This window comes from Rhinoraja longicauda, chromosome 20 (genome assembly GCF_053455715.1).
Source record: "Rhinoraja longicauda isolate Sanriku21f chromosome 20, sRhiLon1.1, whole genome shotgun sequence".
Lineage (NCBI taxonomy): Eukaryota > Metazoa > Chordata > Chondrichthyes > Rajiformes > Arhynchobatidae > Rhinoraja > Rhinoraja longicauda.
This window is the reverse complement of record NC_135972.1, coordinates 38,312,572-38,335,520: the sequence shown is the minus strand read 5'-3', so window position 1 is coordinate 38,335,520 and position 22,949 is coordinate 38,312,572. Positions and strand designations below refer to the sequence as shown.

Below are 22,949 nucleotides of genomic sequence, written 5' to 3'. Positions count from 1 at the left end.
AGAAGGACAGAGACCTAAAGCGGGCAAATTAAATGAATGTAGATGGCCAAAACGGTCGGCATGGATGCGTTGGCTGTAGGGTCCTTTTCTGTGTGGCTCAACTTTATGACTCCATCTCTGAGGGAAATCAGGCCTGGCCGATCCAATCACTCCCGATATCTAAAGTCCAGCAACCCAGGTGAATCTTCCTGGTCATCCTGGTGAATTTTCTCTCTGGTCCATCATCTCCAGTGCAACCACATCCTATAAGATCTGCGAGGAAGCATGAAGAGGGATATCAGTGTAAAATTCATCAGCTGGATTTTCCTCAGCTACAATACCCCAATTTGGGGTACAATTTGTCAGCGACAATACCCCTACGGCAATCAAAGGGAATCGGGCGGGGAGACACCATCTCTTTGCACAGCAACAGGTATAGAGCCCTATTCTCTAACCTACTGTCAGCTCATTTCCTGAGTTCGTCAACAATGTGTCTTCGTTTTCATGAACTTCATGTTTAGGTAACAATCTCTTTTGAAAGAAATGTTCTGAAAACCCATATCTGTTATATCTCCAAACATTCGCCCATATCATTTTGTCATCTTTTCAAAAGCATTTTTCGTCAGATGTGAACTATTTATTACCGATTTGTATTTACTCTCAATCGGTCAGTGTCTAGTGATTCGATTTTTAATTATTAACGCTGATAATTTCCTGATAACACGTCAATAAATGTCTAGATTTCGTACTCCTCTTAGATAGTACCATGTAATGTTCCAATCTAAAGAAGTTAATGGTTTCCAAATCGAGAACTTTAGCGGAGGGAAGGATATCTTCATATTTTTAGTCATGCACTTAAAAATGTTGGAATGGAAGTAAATGGTTTTAGTTTAGTTTAGTTTAGTTTAGAGATAGAGAATGGAAACAGACCTTTGGCCCACCATGTCCGTGGCAACCATTGATCGCCCTTTCACACAAGATCCATATTATCCCGCTTTCTCATCCACTCCTGACACACTTGGGGCACTTTACAGAGGACAATTAACCTACAAACCCGCACGTCTTTAGGATGTCGGAGGAAACCAGAGCACCTAGAGGATGACTTTGAGTATAGGAGCAGGGAGGTTCTGCTGCAGTTGTACAGGGCCTTGGTGAGACGGCACCTGGAGTATTGTGTACAGTTTTGGTCTCCTAATCTGAGGAAAGATATTCTAGCCTTAGAGGGAGTACAGAGAAGATTCACCAGATTGATCCCTGGGATGGCAGGACTTTCATACGAAGAAAGACTAGATAGACTAGGCTTATACTCATTGGAATTTAGAAGACTGAGGGAGGATCTTATTGAAACATATAAAATTCTTAAGGGGTTGGAGAGGCTAGATGCGGGAAGATTGTTCCCGATGTTGGGGAAGTCCAGAACCAGGGGTCACAGCTTAAGGATAAGGGGGAAGTCTTTTAGGACCGAGATGAGAAAACATTTCTTCACACAGAGAGTGGTGAGTCTGTGGAATTCTCTGCCACGGAAGGTAGTTGAGGCCAGTTCATTGGCTATATTTAAGAGGGAGTTAGATGTGGCCCTTGTGGCTAAAGGGATCAGGGGGTTTGGAGAGAAGGCAGGTACAGGTTACTGAGCTGGATGATCAGCCATGATCATATTGAATGGCGGTGCAGGCTCGAAGGGCCGAATGGCCTACTCCTGCACCTATTTTCTATGTTTCTATGACCACAGGGTCACAGGGAGAATGTTCAAACTCCACCCAGATAGAACCCAAGGTCAAGATCACACAGTGGAACTCTGGCACTGTGAGGCAGCAGCTCTAACAGCTGTTTTTGTCTTTAGTTTCTTCCCCATTTTATTTGGGTTCCGTCAATTTTGGTGAGTCCTCATTATTGATTTAATATTAGTCTGATTAAGATGCAGAGCAAGTTGTTCACTTTTTCTATAGTACTTAAAAACTTACCATATTTCAGGCACAAGCATTTGATTGACTTGGTTTGTAATAGCAAATTATTGACTTTGTTCAGTTTTAATTTATTTAATTATTTTGTTTTAATTTATTGACTTTTTTCATCAATAGTATATACTTGAAGTTTCATGCACTTTCCTGGCCCTTTCATTATGGTTGTGACAAAAGTATAGAGCTCTTAAGGATAGCGGAGTCAGGGGGTATGGGGAGAAGGCAGGAACGGGGTACTGATTGAGAATGATCAGCCATGATCACATTGAATGGCGGTGCTGGCTCGAAGGGCCGAATGGCTTCCTCCTGCACCTATTGTCTATTGTCTATTGTCTATCCGCAGTACACATCCAGAATCTTGACACATTCAGCTGGTGATCAATGCTTCCCGGTGGCAGCAGAATATGAATCCTTTATGAACTTTGTAGTGTTGACATGGTGTTTAATAGATCCTGGCAAGTGCTTGAATTGACCTTTTAAAATTATTTTACTCTTTGATAGCTCCTGTGCTACCTCTCACACATATTACTTTTGCTCAATGTTATGCTGTTAGTTCTGGTGCATGAAACTCTGTGTATTCACCATCCAGTGTAGTAGGTTATTCAGGATAGATTTCACCCTCGATGGCAAATTTTCAGTGAGAAAGTGATTTCTATGCTGTTATCGACAACGGTCTGTCTTCGTCATTTTCATTCTTTGTGTTTTTAGTTTGTTTTAAAATGTATGTTTTAGTTTATCTTTAGTTTTGTATTTGTGGGGGGTGGGGGGGAAACTTTTTAAATCTCCTCGACGGAGATGCGACTTTTTCCGTGTCGTGTCTCCGTCTGCACGTGGAGTTGGTGGCCACTTGTTTGGGACTTCTCGAGCTCCAAAACCGCAGAGCCTGCGGACTTTACCATCTTAGAGCGGGTGATCCCTTTGCCAGGGGTTGGACTATGGTGCTCCAACCCGCGGGAGCTGCGGACTTTGACGTTGTGGAGCTCGCCGTCCCTGGTTTGGGACTGACCTCGGGAACTTCGAGTCGCAGGAGTTTCGACCGTCCCGATGCGGTAGCTTAGACCCCCCGACGACCGCGGGAGGAAAGAAGATAAGACTTTATCACCGTCCATCACATTGGGGAATGTGGAGGAGCCGCTGTGGTGGATGTACATGTTAATTTTTATGTAGTTGTGTGTCTTGTTGCTTTTTTGGTATGACTGTATGGCAAACCAAATTCCTTGTATGTTGCAAAACATACTTGGCTAATAGATTATGATTATGATTATTATGATGATTATGCATTTTTCTTCGTTTTTTTAAAATGGACTAATCTTGTCAATTCCCATGGACTCCATATTGTGATTCTATGTCATATTGTATTTGTTATGAAAACACCTGAACCACAAGAAACTCGGTTGTGGCAACCAAATCCTTAGAATTATTACAGTAATACCTATGGCAGGTTATATTTGTAACGCATCTTTACTGTAGTAAAATATCTCTGGGTTTTTTATAACAATTAGCAGGGAGAGCTTGCTTTCATTTCATCATTCAGATTTGGAACTGTTGAAATGAGAGAATGTTTACCATCCTCTATATTGATAATCCCAGTTTTTTAGGATTTTGTTTGAAGACATCATTGTAAGTAATAGGGGAAGATCTTTTAGGGCAGTTAGAGTATTGTAATATAAGAAAATAACTGCAGATGCTGGTACAAATCGATTTATTCACAAAATGCTAGTTAGAGTATTGTGTTCAGTTCTAGGCACCATGTTGTAGGAAAGATGTTGTCAAGCTGAAAAAGGTGCAGAGAAGATTCACAAAGATTTTGCCAGGACGAGCCTGAGCTATCGGGAGAGATTCAGCAGGCTAGGACTCTACTGAGCTATCAGGAGAGATTCAGCAGGCTAGGACTCTATTCCTTGGAGCTCAGGATTTTATAGAGGTGTACAAAATCATGAGAGGAATAGATCGGGTAGACGCACAGAGTCTTCTAACAAGAGAAGGGGATTCGAGAACCAGAGGACATAGGTTTAAGGTGAGGGGGAAAAAATTTAGTAGGAACCTGAGGGGTAACTTTTTCACACAGAGGGTGGTGGGTGTATGGAACGAGCTGCCAAAGGAGGTAGTTGAGGCAGTTACTATCGTAACATATAACAAACATTTAGACAGGTACATGTATATTAGAGATTTAGGCAACTGGGACGAGTGTAGGTAGGACATACACTGGAATTTAGAAGGATGAGAGGGGATCTTATCGAAACGTATATGATTATTAAGGGGTTGGACACATTAGAGGCAGGAAACATGTTCCCAATGTTAGGAGAGTCTAGAACCAGGGGCCACAGTTTAAGAATAAGGGGTGGGCCATTTAGAACAGAGATGAGGAAAAACTTTTTCAGTCAGAGAGTTGTGAATCTGTGGAATTCTCTGCCTCAGAGGGCAGTGGAGGCCAATTCTCTGAATACATTCAAGGGAGAGCTAGATAGAGCTCTTAAGGATAGCGGAGTCAGGGAGTATGGGGAGAAAGCAGGAACGGGGTACTGATTGAGAATGATCAGCCATGATCACATTGAATGGCGGTGCTGGCTCGAAGGGCCGAATGGTCTACTCCTGCACCTATTGTCTATTGTCTATTGTATATTGACATGTTGGGACTAGTGTAGATAGGACAGTGTTGGCAAGTTGGGCCGAAGGGCCTGTTTCCATGCTTTATGACCCTATGTTTCTATGATTCTATCCTTTTTTTGGAGAAAATTGATTAATGATTTTATCAATTGCTTCTGTGTCATATTTTTCCTAGAAAGTCACATAAATAAAATAATCCTGTGGATTGGAGGGTAGCTAATGTCATCTCACTTTTCAAGAAAGGAGCGAGAGAGAAAACAAGGAATTATAGACCAGTTAGCCTGACATCGGTGGTGGGGAAGATGCTGGAGTCAATTATTAAAGAGGTAATAATGGCACATTTGGATAGCAGTAAAAGGATTGGTCCAAGTCAACATCGATTTATGAAGGGGAAATCCTGCTTGACTAATCTTCTGGAATTTTTTGAGGATGTGACAAGTAAAATGGATGAAGGAGAGCCAGTGGATGTAGTGTATCTAGACTTTCGGAAAGCCTTTGATAAGGTCCCACACAGGAGATTAGTGGGCAAAATTAGAGCACATGGTATTGGGGGTAGGGCATTGACATGGATAGAGAATTGGTTGGCAAACAGGAAGCAAAGAGTAGGAATAAACGGGTCTTTTTTAGAATGGCAGGCAGTGGCGAGTGGAGTGCCGCAAGGCTCGGTGCTGGGGCCGCAACAATTTACAATATATATTAATGATTTGGATGATGGAATTAGAAGTAGCATTAGCAAGTTTGCAGATGACACAAAGCTGGGTGGCAGTGTGAACTGCGAAGAGGATGTTGAGAGGTTGCAGGGTGACTTGGACAGGTTGAGTGAGTGGGCAGATGCATGGCAGATGCAGTATAATGTAAATAAATGTGAGGTTATTAACTTTGGCAGCAAAAACTAGGAGGTAGATTATTATCACAATGTTGTCAGGTTTGGTAAAGGGGAAATGCAACGAGACCTTGGTGGCTTTGTACACCAGTCACTGAAAGTAAGCATGCAGGTACAGCAGGCAGTGAAGAAAGCTAATGGCATGTTGGCCATCATAACGAGAGGATTTGAGTATCGGAGCAAAGAGGTCTGCCCTGGTGAGATCACATCTGGAGTATTGTGTGCAGTTTTGGTCTCCTAATTTGAGGAAGGACATCCTTGTAATTGAGGCAGTGCAGCGTAGGTTCACGAGGTTAATCCCTGGGATGGCGGGACTGTCATATGAGGAAAGATTGGAAAGACTGGGCTTGTATTCACTGGAGTTTAGAAGGATGAGAGGGGATCTTATAGAGACGTATAAAATTATAAAAGGACTGGACAAGTTAGATGCAGGAAAAATGTTCCCAAAGTTGGGGGAGTCCAGAACCGGGGGGCACAGTCTAAGAATAAAGGGGAGGTCATTTAAAACTGAGGTGAGAAGAAACTTTTTCACCCAGAGTGTTGTGAATTATGTGGAACTCTCACAGAAAGCAGTGGAGGCCAATTCACTGGATGAATTTAAAAGAGAGTTAGATAGAGCTCTAGGGGCTAGTGGAGTCAAGGGATATGGGGAGAAGGCAGGCACGGGTTACTGATTGTGGATGATCAGCTATGATCACAATGAATGGCGGTGGTGGCTCAAAGGGCCAAGTGGCCTCGTCCTGCACCTATTTTCTATGTTTCTAAGTGATCATTTTGCTAATGGATGAGAAGGAGCAGGATTAGAAGTCATGACTATTTATAACGATGCTTTAAAATCTTGACTATTTTAAGTTTATACTTATAAAACAGTATAGTTATGGAAGAAATCTTAGTATCGTAGAATAATCTAGCATGGAAAGAGACCTTTCCACCCAACTCATACATGCCAACCAGGATGCTCATCTCAACAAGTTCCATTCACCTACGTTTAGCCCAACATCCCTCTAAATCTTTCCTCTCTACACACCTGTCCAAATGTCTTTCAAATGCTGATATTTTACCTGCCTCAACTACTTTAAGTGGCAACTCGTTCCACATCTGCACCATCCTCTGTACGAAGAAACTTCCCTTCAGGTCTCTTTTAAATACTTTCCCTCTCACCTTAAATTTATGCCCTCTAGTTTTTAATTCCCCTTCCCTGGGAAAAGACTGTTTGCATTTACTTTATCGATGCTCCTCCTGATTTTATATATCTCCGTAAAATTAATCCTCAATCTCCTACATTCCAAGGAATAAAATCCCAGGCTGCCGAACCAGTCCGTGTAACTCAGGAACTTGAGTTCTGGCAACGTTCTTGTCAATCTTTGATGCATTCTTTCTATTGCAAATAACAGAAATTATACACAATTCTCCAAGTGTAAGCCTCACGAACATCTTGTACAACTGCATCATAATATCTCAACTCAGCATCCTGACAGATGAAGGTCAGCATGGCAAATATCCTACTCAGCCACCTTGTCCGTCTGTAATGCCATTCTAATTGGAACTACATGCTTGTACTAGATCCCTCTATTATACAACACTCCCCAGGGCCCTACTGATCACTCTGAAAGTCCTATGCGGATCTGACTTCCCAAAATTCAACACCTCACACTTAAGATAAACACAAAAGCTGGAGTAACTCAGCGGGACAGGCAGCATCTCTGGAGAGAAGGAACGGGTGACGTTTCGGGTTGAGAACCTTCTTCAGTCTGAAGAAGGGTCTCGACCCGAGATGCTGCCTGTCCCGCTGAGTTACTCCAGCTTTTTGTGTCTACCTTCGGTTTAAACCAGCATCTGCAGTTTCTTCCTACACACCTCACACTTATCTGAATTGAACAACATTAGGGTCTGAAGAAGGATCTCGACCCAAAACATTACCTATTCCTTCTCTCCAGAGAAGCTGTCTGGCCCGCTGAGTTACTCCAGCATTTTGTGTCCATATTCAGTGTAAACCGCATTTGTAGTTCCTTCCTACACGTTTGCCATTGCCATCAGGCTGTAGATTTTCATAACCCTGTTCACTGTCTATGTTGCCACCTATTTTAGCGTCGTCTGCAAACTTGCTAACCAAATCTTGCACATTCTCATCCTCTTGGTAAATGGCGCTGAGGGATCAGTCACTTTGGATTAATTTATTGATAATTAATTGCCATGAAACCATCAATAAGCATTCCATTTGTAACTTCCCTAGAGAGGACAAATGTGTGTAAATGCTCTAATTACCCTAAACAGCCGTGACAGATCTCCCAGACCTAGGGTGATTAATTAATTAATTAAAATTGTTGAAAACATTAGCGACGAGGTGGTGCTGGTTTGCGACGGGCACAGTGATGGACGCCCCACACATCTCTGTCCTCCATACAGCTTGCCAGCTCCTCTGTTGTCTCTACATATGCGTCTTCCATCAACGTCTTCAGCATGGTCTTGTTTGGTGGTCCTGGGTTCCGTCTTCCATGGGTGGGTTCCCACAGCACAACCTTGTTTGCTGGTATTTCTGGATGGCAGTGGCAATGACCAGCGGATGGTTAGTAATGTGTTCCACAATCACATTAGTTAAGATTGTGCACTTTCATTACCAGTTTGGACAGATACTATATAGGTATCCTGTTGAATTTTGAATAGCTTTAATTGCGGGCAATAAGACTGAATCAATACCTTGATTAAAGTATTGAGATACTGTTTTAACCTTGACTTAAAACAGTAATTAAACCTTTATTTCCATTGTAGTCATCATGAACTTAAAGGATACCATATTGGTTTACAGCCAAAATATACATAATTTTGGCAAAGTAATAGATAAAAGTAATATTTTACAGGCAATTTAACTGTATCGGCAAAAAGGAGTGTTATCAAAGGTTTATTGATTTGTGTCTGCGAAAATAAATCACAAAGGGAATCATTTTGCCTATGATTAGTATAACTGAATGTTGCTTTGCTCACTCACTTGCACAGATTCAGGGAAGACATGATCAGGAAAGCCACCACTGGATTTGAGATTAAGTCCTTCAGAATCCAGATGTGAAAAATCTAACATTTTATGACACCTGTGATTTCTTGCAGCTTCCATTTTTCAGAACTTGCACCTTTAAGGTGTGTCACAACATTACAGCAAAGGCCAGGCCAGCTTAAACGCATGGCAAATTTATCTTCAGGAACAAAGTTGTGCAACCAATTTTCTGTACTTTAAATCTTCCCATTTCAAACTTGAATCTTTCTTCTCTTGACTATATTTTGAGATATTTAGGGAACAAAAATGGAGCGAGGCAAGAAGAGAAAGAGGGAAGGGAAGTATAAGTTTGAAAAGAAGATACAGATTGTTCATTGCTGGGTCATTGCAGGAGAAAGGAGAGGGAAGGAGGGACCAGATGTGAACAATGGCTGCAACGGTGGGGCAGAGAGGCTGCAACGGTGGGGCAGAGAGGCTGCAACGGTGGGGCAGAGAGGCTGCAACGGTGGGGCAGAGAGGCTGCAACGGTGGGGCAGAGAGGCTGCAACGGTGGGGCAGAGAGGCTGCAACGGTGGGGCAGAGAGGCTGCAACGGTGGGGCAGAGAGGCTGCAACGGTGGGGCAGAGAGGCTGCAACGGTGGGGCAGAGAGGCTGCCTCAGCTCCATGCCATTTGACTGACTGTCCTCCTGATTAAATTTTACTTTATCTGCCTTGTTGTCACCCCCCCCAGCTAACAATGATCTATTCTACAGTTTCCTTGATCTTCGTCCCCTTTGACCAGTCGTTTTCACACCTTACCCTTCCATATCTCTCGTTTCCTTCTTCCCTGACTCTCTTTCTGAAGAACGGTCTCGAGCAGAAACGTCACCCATTCCTTCTCCCCAGAGATGCTGCCTGTCCTGCTGAGTTACTCCAGCATTTTGTGTCTATCTCCCCATACCTCTGGTTCTCTGTTTCTCTCTGTCATCTGCATGGAACGTTGACATCTTTAGACACCATTGTATTCCATATTCGCCCGTCATTCATTGTCCTTTACTTTTCCATCTGTTCTGGGCAGGTGTCAAGGAGACACTTTCATTTCTTTACTGCTTTGCTGGCAAGTATCCGCCATTAATCTAGAACAGCACTATTGTGCCACCAAGTGGAGATTTTAAATTATTACTCTGCATGGGCAGAAAGGGGCCATATTCAATCAGTCACACGTCATGAAACATTTGACGGCACAACATCGAGCTCATGGAGGCAAACATAAAGACAAGAACAATGTAACCCTACCTTTTAAGAAAGGAGGGAGAGAGAAAAAGGGGAATTATAGACCAGTTAGCCTTACATTGGTAGTGGGGAAGATGCTTGAGTCGACTGTTAAAGATGTTATAGCAGCGCATTTGGAAAGCAGTGAAAGGATAAGTCAAGTCAAGTCAAGTCAAGTTTATTTGTCACATACACATACAATAGACAATAGACAACAGGTGCAGGAGTAGGCCATTCGGCCCTTCGAGCCAGCACCGCCATTCAATGTGATCATGGCTGATCATTCTCAATCAGTACCCCGTTCCTGCTTTCTCCCCATACCCCCTGACTCCGCTATCCTTAAGAGCTCTATCTAGCTCTCTCTTGAATGTATTCAGAGAATTGGCCTCCACTGCCCTCTGAGGCAGAGAATTTCACAGATTCACAACTCTCTGACTAAAAAAGTTTTTCCTCATCTCTGTTCTAAATGGCCTACCCCTTATTCTTAAACTGTGGCCCCTGGTTCTGGACTCCCCCATCATTGGGAACATGTTTCCTGCCTCTAACATGTCCAACCCCTTAATAATCTTATATGTTTCGATAAGAACCCCTCTCATCCTTCTAAATTCCAGTGTATACAAACCTAGTCGCTCCAGTCTTTCAACATATGGCAGTCCCGCCATTCCGGGAATTAACCAAGTAAACCTACGCTGCACACCCTCAATAGTAAGTGCAGTATAGCGATGTGCAGTGAAATGAAAGTGGCAATGCCTGCGGATTGTGCAAAAAAAGAATTACAGTTACAGCATATAAATAAAGTTAATACAGAGAAGACAAAATTTAGTCCCTGGAGTTATAATAGTTAACAGTCCTGATGGCCTGTGGGAATAAACTCCGTCTCATCCTCTCCGTTTTCACAGCGTGACAGCGGAGGCGTTTGTCTGACCGTAGCAGCTGGAACAGTCCGTGGCAGGGGTCCCCCATAATCTTGCTTGCTCTCGATCTACACCTCCTGATGTATAGGTCCTGCTCAGCTATCTAAGGTGGATCAGTCAAAGTCAGCATGGATTTATCAAAGGGAAATCATGCCTGGCTAATCTTCTGGGATTATTTGAGGATGTAACAAGTAGAATAGATAAGGGAGAGCTAGTGGATGTGGTGTAACTGGACTTTCAAAAAGCCTTTGACAAGGTCCCACTCAAGAGATTAGTGTGCAAAATTAGAACATATAGTTTTGGGGTAGGGTATTGACATGGATAGAGAACTGGTTGGCAGGCAGGAAGCAAAAAGTAGGAATTAACGGTTCCTTTTCAGAATGGCAGGCAGTGACTAATGTGGTGCCGCAAGGCTCGGTGCTGGGACCCCAGTTATTTACAATATATATTAACGACTTAGACGAGGGAATTATATGTGACATCTCCAAGTTTGCGGATGACACAAAGCTGGGTGGCACTGTGAGCTGCGATGAGGATGCTATGAGGCTGCAGGGTGACTTGGATAGGTTGAGTGAGTGGGCAGATGCATGGCAGATGCAGTATAATGTGGATAAATGTGGATTGACATCCTAAAATGTCACCATATGTAGGATGGTGAAAATGTGCAGAGATTGCTGGTCGTCGTAGGCTCGATGGGCAGAAGGGCCTGTTTCCATGCTGTATCTCTAAACTAAACTAAACGAAACTCTTTTATTTGAAGTTATAAATATATATTTTATTGTATTCTGATGGTAGGCTACGTTGTGATCGAGGTGGACAAAAATTCACACAATGAGTAATGTGTGATACAAAAGTCTTTAGTTGGGAGGTAGTTTCCACAAATTGTTTCAGTGGATGTCTTAACTGATTTCTATTAAAAATTGGTCAGTGGAGAATGAATCAGCAGGTTGGAACATTTGGAGAACATATAATTTTTGAAAATATGCATAAATAAATTTAAAATACATAAAAAGTAAAGCAATAAATAAATATCTCGTGCTGAACATTCACATTGAATGACAAACGAAACTCCGAAAGAAACTTCCAAAAGACTTATTAACACACAATCACCACGTGGCAGTAACTTACTTCCCTCAAGATCCATTGGAACTAGTCATAGTGAAATTTAGTTTTAAATTACTTGATTAGATAGCTGGGACACACACAGTGGTGATTGCACAGTGCTGTCCAATGTCTTTCATGCAAAGAGTGGTGGGTGTATGGAACAAGCTGCCAGAGGAGGTGGTTGAGGCTGGGACTATCCCAACGGTTAAGTAACAGTTAAACAGGTACATGGATAGGACAGGTTTGGAGGGATATGGACCAAACGCTGTCAGGTGAGACTAGTGTAGCTGGGACATGTGGGCAAGTTGGGTCGAAGGGCCTGTTTCCATCCTGTATCACTCTATGACTCTATGAATAGACATAAATAAGTAATTTGCCATGACAACAGCAGAAATCCTAATGCTCAGTAGGACAGGCAGCATCTGTGAAAAGTGGAACAGAATTTCTGATTTTCATATAAATAAAATTCACAGCTTATCCTATTCTAATACACTGCATTACCATACATGAGCCAAGAAATATAAATGACCAGGATTTAACCTGATTTAAAGTTAGATAGAGCTCTAGGGGCTAGTGGAATCAAGGGATATGGGAAGAAGGCAGGCACGGGTTATTGATTGTGGATGATCAGCCATGATCACAATGAATGGCGGTGCTGGCTTGAAGGGCCGAATGGCCTCCTCCTGCACCTATGTTTCTATGTAAAAAATAATTGGATGTCTTTTTAAGTCTGAGAAAGGTTTATTGCACACATGCACTTGCCCAGTTTAGCAAATAGCTTTATATTGAAAATGAAGAATTGAATTGAGCAAGACACGAAACAGAGACTGGTACAATAAAGTTAATGGATAAGTGAAGTGATAGCTGAGTACAGAACCTCTCAGATTAAAGTTGGAGGAAGTATTACAATTCTTCATAACAACAAGTTAACTCCGTCAGCTACAGTGCCCTCCATAATGTTTGGGACAAAGACCCATTCAGTTATTTATTTGCCTCTGTACTCCACAATTTGAGATTTGGAATAGAAAGAAAATCACATGTGGTTAAAGTGCACATTGTCAGATTTTAATAAAGGCCATTTTTTGTACATTTTGGTTTTACCATGTAGAAATTACAGCTGTGTTTATACATAGTCCCCCAATTTCAGGGCACCATAATGTTTGGGACACAGCAATGTCATGTAAATGAAAGTAGTCATGTTTAGTATTTTGTTGCATATCCTTTGCATGCAATGACTGCTTGAAATCTGCGATTCATGGACATCACCAGTTGCTGGGTGTCTTCTCTGGTGATGCTCGGCCAGGCTTGTATTGCAGCCATCTTTAGCTTATGCTTGTTTTGGGGGCTAGTCCCCTTCAGCTTTCTCTTCAGCATATAAAAAAGGCATGTTCAATTGGGTTCAGATCGTGTGATTGACTTGGCCACTCAAGAATTGACCATTTTTTAGCTTTGAAAAACTCCTTTGTTGCTTTAGCAGTATGTTTGGGATCATTGTCTTGCTGCAGAATGAACCGCCGGCCAATGAGTTTTGAGGCATTTGTTTGAACTTGGGCAGATAGGATGTGTCTATACACTTCAGAATTCATTATGCTACTACCATCAGCAGTTGTATCATCAATGAAGCTAAGTGAGCCAGTACCTTCAGCAGCCATACTTGCCCAGGCCATAACACCCCCACCACCGTGTTTCACAGATGAGGTGGTACGCTTTGGATCTTGGGCAGTTCCTTCTCTCCTCCATACTTTGCTCTTACCATCACTCTGATAGAAGTTAATCTTCATCTCATCTGTCCACAAGCCCTATTTCCAGAACTGTGGTTGCTTTTTTAAGTACTTCTCTGTAACCTGGCCATCCTATTTTTGCAGCTAACCAGTGGTTTGCATCTTGCAGTGTGGCCTCTGTATTTCTGTTCATGAAAGCGGACAGTGGTCATTGACAAATCCACACCTGACACCTGAAGAGTTTTTCTGATCTGTTGGACAGGTGTTTGGGATTTTTTTTAAATATAGAGAGAATTCTACTATCATCAGCTGTTGAGGTCTTCTTGGCCTGCCAGTCCCTTTGCGATTAGTAAGCTCAACAGTGCTCTGTTTCTTCTTAATGATGTTCCAAACAGTTGATTTTGGTAAGTCTAAGGTTTGACTGATGTCACTTAACAGTTTTATGCTTGTTTCTCAGTCTCATAATGGCTTCTTTTACTTTAATTGGCACAACTTTGGTCCTCATGTTGATAAAATTTATCAGTAAAAGTTGCCAAAGGACTCTGTATAAACACAGCTGTAATTTCTACATGGTGAAACCAAAATGTATAAAAATGGCCTTAAAATCTTAAATTCTTAAATTATTGGCTATTTTTTAATGCTTTTACTTATTTAAAATTGTTGAGTATCGTTTTTGTGTTGCAATTTTTAAGTTTTAAAATTATTTTTACGATGACTTCTACGTTTATTTTTTTAATAAAAAGTACTGAAAGTGCTTCTCAAGGTTGAAACATTGAAAAATCTTGTTAGCTTTGTAGCCAACAATGCTGGTTTTAGGACTTTGCCTGGTGCCAAAAAGTTACGAAAGATTGTAATTGATGGGGCGTGCTCTGTTCCATTTATATTGCTCATTTATATCGTTCAAGACAGAGCCACTGTTTAAGCACTTGCTCTATGGGTCCAGGACTGGCTAGGTCTGCAGAATCAGCATTTTCAATTTGGTTAAGTTTGATGGAATGGGGAACACAGGCAGAATGGATGGTGGGCTAGTGTCAGTAAAGTTGTGGCTTATTTCACATTGAAATCACAATTAATTCTTGTTTAAATTTTATCTTACTCTTTAAAAATTTCAATATCCTCTTAGCATGTGGGACTAATAACAGGAAGGTTGTCTAGTGGGAACAATTGTTCAGTTAGAAATCAAGTACATGCCAAATCCTGGGATGACATAGAACTTGTGCACAGGTGGTCGTTGGCTGGTGTGGGCTGAAGGGCTATCTCTAAACTCAACTAAACTCAACTAAACTAGTGGTACTACGCAGAAGAAAGAAAGCTGAAAGTTATAGGAAAATGAACCTCATGTGGCTGGCACCATGAGGCACAACTACTGTAGAGATTACACCTGCTGCCACTCAGGGCCAGAAACCTGGATGTGATCCTGACCTCATGCAGAGTTTGAACGTTCTCCCTGTCAACAAGTGGGTTTCTTCTGGGCGATCTGGTTTCCTTTCACTTCCCAAAGATATGGGTCTCATCGGTTATTTGGCCTCTGTAAATTGCCCCTAGTGTGAAGGGAATAGATAAGAAAGTAGGATGCATAGAACTAGTGTGAACGGGGGATCGATGGTTGGCGTGGACAGGGTGGGCCGAATGGCCTGTTCCAATGCTGTATCTCTAATCTATAATTGAGAATTTTTTAGAATCCATCATTAAGGAGGAAAAAACCCCCTCAATACGTATTGAAAATCATAAGGCCATCAAGCAAAGTCAACATGGTTTTATGAAATGAAAATCATGTTTGACAAACTTGCTAGAGTTCTTTGAGGATGTAACAAATGATGAAATAAAGGACAATTGACACCATCTTTTTGACTTCAGGAAGGCATTTGAAAAGGTTCATGCAATAGCTAATAGCACAAAGGGATGGGCGTGAATAGGAGAGTAGCTCAGTAACGGGAAAGAGTGTTGGGATAAATAAGTCGCCTTTAGATTACAGCTACCAACTAATGGGGTGGCATATTGCTGGGGCACAGAATGAAAATGAAAGGGCGTTTTCATACAGCTGAGATTCCACACAAGGGTGCTTATGAGACCAGGCTGGGAATACAGCATGTTGTTTTGGTTTCCATATTTAAGGATGAGTGCAAAGTCAGTGCAAAAGAGGTTCACTGGGTTGATTATGGACATGAGGGTGTCAAGTTTGAGGGGGCTGGGGTGGTCTCATTGGAGTTTAAAAGAATGAGAGGTGATCGGATTGAAACATGTAAGATTCTGAACATACGAGACATGGAGGTTCCTAAAAGGATGTTTCTGCCAAGGGAGTATCTATTGGTTGCCCATTTGAGACCATAAAGAGGAGGGATCTCCTTCCTCAAGGAGTGTGAATCCATGGCATTCTCTCTGCTAAAGCTCTGTGGAAGTAGTCAATGAATAGATTTTCTGATGCTTTTTCATTTGTTACATGTCTTATGAAGATGTTTGTTATTGTTTCACAAAATGCTGGAGTAACTCAGCAGGTCAGGCAGCATCTCAGGAGAGAAGGAATGGGTGACGTTTTGGGTCGAGACCCTTCAAGATCTTATGAAGATGTTTGTTGTTGTTTCACAAAATGCTGGAGTAACTCAGCAGGTCAGGCAGCATCTCAGGAGAGAAGGAATGGGTGACGTTTCGGGTCGAGACCCTTCAAGATCTTATGAAAATGTTTGTTATTATTTCACAAAATGCTGGAGTAACTCAGCAGGTCAGGCAGCATCTCAGGAGAGAAGGAACTTTTCGAGTCGAGACCCTTGAAGTGACGTCACCCGAAACGTCACCCATTCCTTCTCTCCTGAGATGCTGCCTGACCTGCTGAGTTACTCCAGGATTTTGTGAAACAAATACCTTCGATTTGTACCAGCATCTGCAGTTATTTTCTTGCACTGTTTGTTATTGTTTGTATGCCCCAAAATATAATGGCACAATCTGAACGTCATGTTTCTCTGCATTGTTTTTCTTTTGGTTTTGTCATGTTCACAAAGATGTTGATTACCTATCTCATTGGGTATCCCTGGAAGGTGTTTTTACATAAGTTAAGCAGAAAAGAATGCAGCTGGCAATATTGGATATGGGATTGCTGTGTGGTTTTGTAGAAAGGATGCAGTCTGTAATTTCTCTGTGGCGTAAATAGTGACGGCAACTTTACTTTTCATATCTTTCTCTAGTTTTAGTTTAGAGATACCGCACGGAAACAGGCCCTTCGGCCCACCGAGTCCGCGCCGACCAGCGATCCCCACACATTAACATGATCCTACACATACTAGGGACAATTTACATTTACATCAAGCCAATTAACCAACAAACCTTCACGTCTTTGGAGTGTGGGAGGAAACCGAAGATCTCTGAGAAACCCCCCGCAGGTCATGGGAAGAACGTACAAACTCCTTACAGAGAAGCACCTGTAGTCAGGACAGAACCCGGGTCTCTGGCGCTGTAAGGCAGTAGCTCTACCGCTATACCACCATGCTGCTCCTATTCACTAATGGCAGATGGAAAATCAGGTGGGATTTTGTGATGTGAAGTTGTTGGCAGATGTCCCTGACATTATTACTGCTGACCAATGGCCTGTTGTCCATGCTGACTGGACAACATAACACACTGGAGAGACCCAATTAAATTCTGAGGTGGTATCTTTAACATACATAGAGATGACAATTTCTACCATGGAGAATTTGGTCTCATCATTCAACTTTATGTGCAAATGATGACCAGAGTACAATCTGCAAAACCAGTTTCAACATCAACCCATGACCTTTTGGTTAATTCTGACTTATATTATTTCTTCCCTTAGATTTGTCATCATAACTGCTTAATGACGTTTATTGATACTGCATTCAATCTATGATCTATTCCTGGGAACCACATCTTTTATATCATCCATTGTTTTGTTTTCACAATGGTTTGATTGACTTTGTAAGCAAAATCTGCCATATCCTTCATTAGTGATGTTAACATCTCACAGCACAACATACAGGGTAGGTGTAATTGTGAGTTCATCACCAATGTTGTGTAAATCTCATAGTATACATACGATTTCACAAGAGAATGTAGTTTCCATGAATTGTTTTTATTTTTGTTACTGGTTTTCTGTTAGACACAGTGCAAAAGCACTGTTATGGCCAGTTTACTAATTTTCAGTGTTTAGGGCATTGGGTTCATGCTCACATAAGTCTTATGCTGTTCTATTATCTTTTCTTTGTGAGGTGAAGATATTTGAAGGGTTTGCATTTGTGAACACTGCAGTGACAATGGTTGTTGCTGTGCTGAAGCTCAAAAACGTATCACAGTCGCTCAAGATTCAGAAGTGTTGTGTTGACACTTTTGAATTTGAACGACTTTTCCAATGAAAAAGTCCCTCTAAAACGTCAAAGATGTGGTGCTTTTATGAGGGAATATCCCATCACCTCATCACTGAGTTGGAGAAGGATTGAAAGGAAGATCGCTGAAGGCTTTTCACATCGTTTGCTAGCTGTACAAGTTGTAAATGTTCGCTTCCACCCCTGGCTGAGAGCTCTGAGCAGTCTGGTGAATAACAAACCAGTGTATTGTTGATCTTTGCATGGCTTCAGTACTCGTTACATTCTTTGGAGATTTCTGACTCAGAGTTTGCCGAATGACAAATTTTGGCAGAAGGGTGGGTTTTTCCACACGACCTACAGTGCTTCCCTTCAGCAGATCAAACCGTTTTGTGGGGCGAGCTACCATCAGAATAATAGCACGGTTTGGAGATATAATTATCTTGCTGATGCTGATTGTTGTTCTGCATTACTGGCGTGGAGAAAAAAGTTCAGCTCTAGAGTTTTTTCCCCTTTTGCTGCCTTTCACTGCAACGTTTAATATTTCATAAGTTATTCATACCTCCTTACCACCCTTACGTAACAAGAGTACTTTTGTTTATTGAATCCACAATCCTGTGACACACCTCCACATTGGAGAACCTGTAATGTGGCACGACCATCACTGAATTAACAAATGAAGCGCAAGTGCATATTGAGCATTACTACTTATGCAATTCTAAATTTCTGATTAATGTTGACTTGACGATTAATTAGGTTTGGTATGACATCTCCAGCCTTCTCCACAACCATACCTCAGATACTGAACATGGTCTTAAAGGTCATTAAACATAGTTAAAAGTGAAATGTTGCAACATAACATAATAATAACATCACAAGATGCATTAAACCATCTGTAGCATATTAATCTTAATTATAACTTGTTGGTTTGTAAGTTCAATTATATCCAATGAAACAGGGCAGTTGAAAGTAAACATGCAGGTACAGCAGGCAGTGAAGAAAGCTAACGGCATGTTGGCCTTCATAACAAAAAGATTTCAGTATAGGAGTAAAGAGGTTCTTCTGCAGTTGTACAGGGCCCTGGTGAGACCACATCTGGAGTATTGTGTACAGTTTTGGTCACCTAATTTGAGGAAGGACATCCTTGTAATTGAGGCAGTGCAGCGTAGGTTCACGAGATTGATCCCTGGGATGGCGGGACTGTCATATGAGGAAAGATTGAAAAGACTAGGCTTTTATTCGCTGGAGTTTAGAAGGATGAGAGGGGACCTTATAGAGACATACAAAATTATAAAAGGACTGGACATGCTAGATGCAGGAAAAATGTTCCCAATGTTGGGGGAGTCCAGAACCAGGGGCCACAGTCTTAGAATAAAGGGGAGGCCATATAAAACTGAGGTGAGAAGGAACCTTTTCACCCAGAGAGTTATGAATTTGCGGAGCTCTAGGGGCTAGTGGAATCAAGGGATATGGGGAGAAGTTGGGCACGGGTTACTGATTGTGGATGATCAGCCATGATCACAATGAATGGCGGTGCTGGCTCGATGGGCCTAATGGCCTCCTCCTGCACCTATTTTCTATGTTTCTATGATAAGCAAGTTCAACTATGGTCATTGGAAAGATATATGGGCTTCTTTGGTTCTCCCCTCTGAATATTTGCGTCCACGTTTGATCTATGTACACTGATAGTACAACATATTACTACCCATTTTCCACTTGTAAGGAAAGTTGAATTTCTTCCTTAAAATATCAATAACTTCTGACATTAAAAAGAAGTGCATGCCTTTAATGGAGACAATGTTCCCGTAGTAAACAACCTTACATTTTCCAATCATCTGGGTTTTGGTTTGTTCTCATTTCTCCTTCCAAAAAGGGGCTGGGAAAATTCCACCCACGTTGGTTTGGTTGTTATTTATGCTGGTGCTCCTGAGACTCTTGGCCGTATTGTAACTCAGCATGGAACATGACCTTTTAAATAATTAAACCCCAACAGAGTGATATATGGTTTGGGGGGGGTGGGGGGTAGTCTGCCAAAAATGTGGCTCAGTTGGAATGTGAACTTTCATTCACTTATAATGTTTGCCAAAGTTACATCTCCATTATCTCCTCCTGCATTTTTCTTTATCTAATTGGCTACCTTTGCCAAATCTCCTTGGCTATGCTGATGTGGAACAAAGTATTCCTGAGATCTCCACTGTTCCTTTAAGGACATTTACATGTGACTAATCGTCTTGTCTTTGTTCGCTTGCAGAGAATGGGACCGAGAGTTAGCAACATCAAAGAAAAACCCCAAACTTGTCAATGCTCTTCGCCGATGCTTCTTCTGGAGATTTTTATCTTATGGAATTCTGCTGTATTTTGTGGTGAGATTTTGTTCAATACAGTTTCTATTAAGTGACCCAATGAAGTGTTAAATATTTTGGTATTAGAGCAAATGTATTTTGCGATTTTATGTAAATCGTTTGAGTTATCTTAGCAATTAAAGCGTGATTGTATTAATAGAGTAAGCTAGCCAGCCTGTCGTATCTGTACATATAGCTTCTGGTTGAACCCCCATAGCAGAACGCAAGAACAATAACACCAGAAAACAGGAACATGAACAGATTATCAAGTACCTCAAACCTGCTCTGCCATTCATTACGATCAGGGCCGGATTAACATAGTGGCAAAAGTAGCATTTGCTATGGGCCCCACTCTTTCGAGGGCCCCGCGCTAAATGCCCTAAATCGGCATCCCACTGGGGGGCGCTGTGTTATGTGCGCTACTCCCCAACCACCATGGTTTGAATGTGTTGGCAGGGCTGCGCGGACCAATGAGCAGCCGGCGCATCACCGCCCAACCGCCAACCCCGAGACACAGACCCTCACTCCCCCACACACACCCAGAGGGACAGAGACCGGCAGCAAGGCAGAGGCAGACAGTGGCAGCAGCACAGAGGTGAGAGACCGGGGAAGGGTAGACTGTGGGGTGGGGGGAGCACCCACGGTTGCCAAATGTCGAATATTGGCCGGGACATCCCGTATTTGGGGCAAAATTTGTTTGTCCCGTTACGGGACCGCCCTTGTCCCGTATTAGGCCCAGGGGCCCCTGTAGGCCCTGACACTGTAGGCCCGGACAGTGTAGGTCCTGACACTGTAGGCCCGGACAGTGTAGGCTAATGGAGCTCATTAACGTTAACGGAGTTCGGGGAGCGGGGCCGAGTGTGTTCGGGGAGCGGGGCCGAGTGTGTTGGGGCAAGTGTGTTCGGGCCGAGTGTGTTCGGGGAGCGGGGCTGAGTGTGTTCGGGGAGCGGGGCCGAGTGTGTTAGGGGAGCGGGGCCGAGTGTGTTCGCTTAACGGAGGTTGCAACCCGCCTCCTGGCCCGGGCGGCCGTCATTGGTGGAGCGGGAGCACATGGCCGCTGGCTGGGTGAGGTCACGTGGGGCGCGGACTGTGACGGCATCTTGTCCCGTATTTAAGGCCCCTTTATAACATATGCTATGGGCCCTGCACTAGCTTAATCCGGCCCTGATTAGGATCAAAACTGATCTGTGCTGGCCTCAACTCCTGTTCGGGACCAGTTCCACAATGACCATTACTTTGTTTAATGAATCATTTAACATATCCAATAATCCAGCCTACATCACCATCAGGGCAGAGAATTCTAGAGGTTCACCACCCTCTGAGAGAGGACTTTTCTACACATCTCTGTTTTAAATGACTGGCTCCTTATTTTTTCATTATGTCCCCTTGTTTGTATTTTGCCCGCTAATTAGAACATTTCAACATCTACCCTGTCAAGCCTCCTTAGAATGTTTCAAGGAAGTCAACTTCTTTCTTCCAAGGGATAGTAAACCAAACTATCTAGTCTCTCTTAGAGTCATAGAGTCAAACAGCATGGAAACAGGCCCTTCGGCCCAACCTGGCCTGTGAAAAAGTTGCCCCTCAGGTTCCGATTGAGTTTTTTCCTCTCTCACCTTAAATTTACGTCCTCTGGTTCTTGATTCCTCTTCTCCGGGTAAAAGGCAATGTGGATTCAGTCTGACTATTCTTCATAGACCAACTTTCCCATCCCAGGGATTAGCCTGGCGAACATCCTTTGGACTGCCTTCAATGCTATCATATCTTTTTTTAGTGAAGGGGATCAAAACTGGGCACAGTTTTTCAGGTGTGGCCTTACCAACGTCCTTGTGGTTAGCCCCCAACCTCATTGCATAAAGGCCACAATGTCATATGCCTTCTTAACTATTTGTTGGAGCTGCCTGCTTGCTTTTCATGATCCATGAAGTTCGATCTTCCTGAACTTCACCGATTTGCAGTCTCTCTTCATTTTGAAAATAATCTGCATTTTGATTCCTCTTAGTGAAGTGCATGAACAAAAGTTTGAGGAGAGACAGAGCTAAGGACTGTGATGACAAAAAATAGATTTAATTGTTGCTAAAATAGACAACTGTTATACAAAATAACATGGTTGTAGTCTAAATTGGCCATTTCTCGAAAGCAGGTTCTGCGACTGCAACATATTATTTGAAAAAGGTTCAGACAGCTATCAAATTAGTACTACAACATTCTTGTCATAATTACAGTCCAAACCACAGTACATTGCCTTAACGAGTAATTGCTGGGTTTAATTTTATGAATGGCCAGAAGCAGGTTATATTTACCAATACTGATTAAAGCCAGCTGGACCATTCACAAAGGAGGTGTTCTGTGGCAGGAAGAACTGCTAAGAGCCAAACTACACCTTGGCAGCTTGGCAGGGGAGATGTCAGAACATGGGCATGTAGGTACTCCAATTTTCTCTGCAGCTTTAGAAGACTCCGACAACAGGCAGGGGAGGAAGAGAAAGACCCTCTACAACAGAGCTCTAGGAAGTTCCCTTAACACTGTGTCAGCGAGCAAATGAGGTTTAGTCGCGTTACACACATAGTGAAGATGAATTGATACTGGCACATAACACGCTCATGGATAGGCACATGGAATTGCAGGCCATTGAGAGATATGGATGACGCGCAGGCAGGGGAGATTAGTATAACTTGGCGTCATGCTTGGCTTGGGCACTGTGGGGACATTTTGCAATGGAGCAGTAAAATGGAGCTACAAGGAACGGAGTGGTACATTGCCGACTGTGGCGAAGAATATTTTAGATCACAGGAGGACGTGGAAAGGTTACATGCAGTGTTTTGCAAAGTAAAATATACCTTATAGCTTCTCCCAGGACTCCATCCAGGGACCCCAACGGTCCTGTCAGGTG

At 42.6% G+C, this 22,949-nt stretch overlaps 1 protein-coding gene across 1 annotated transcript in view; it reads left to right on the top strand.

Annotated features, from left to right (window-relative positions):
* cftr (CF transmembrane conductance regulator) overlaps window positions 1-22,949 on the top strand; it is a 176,538-nt gene that overhangs the window by 42,116 nt on the left and 111,473 nt on the right. Inside the window, exon 3 of the mRNA XM_078416674.1 lies at window positions 19,969-20,080. Coding sequence (XP_078272800.1) covers window positions 19,969-20,080 — 112 coding nt within the window. The remainder of the gene's footprint in view (window positions 1-19,968; window positions 20,081-22,949) is intronic.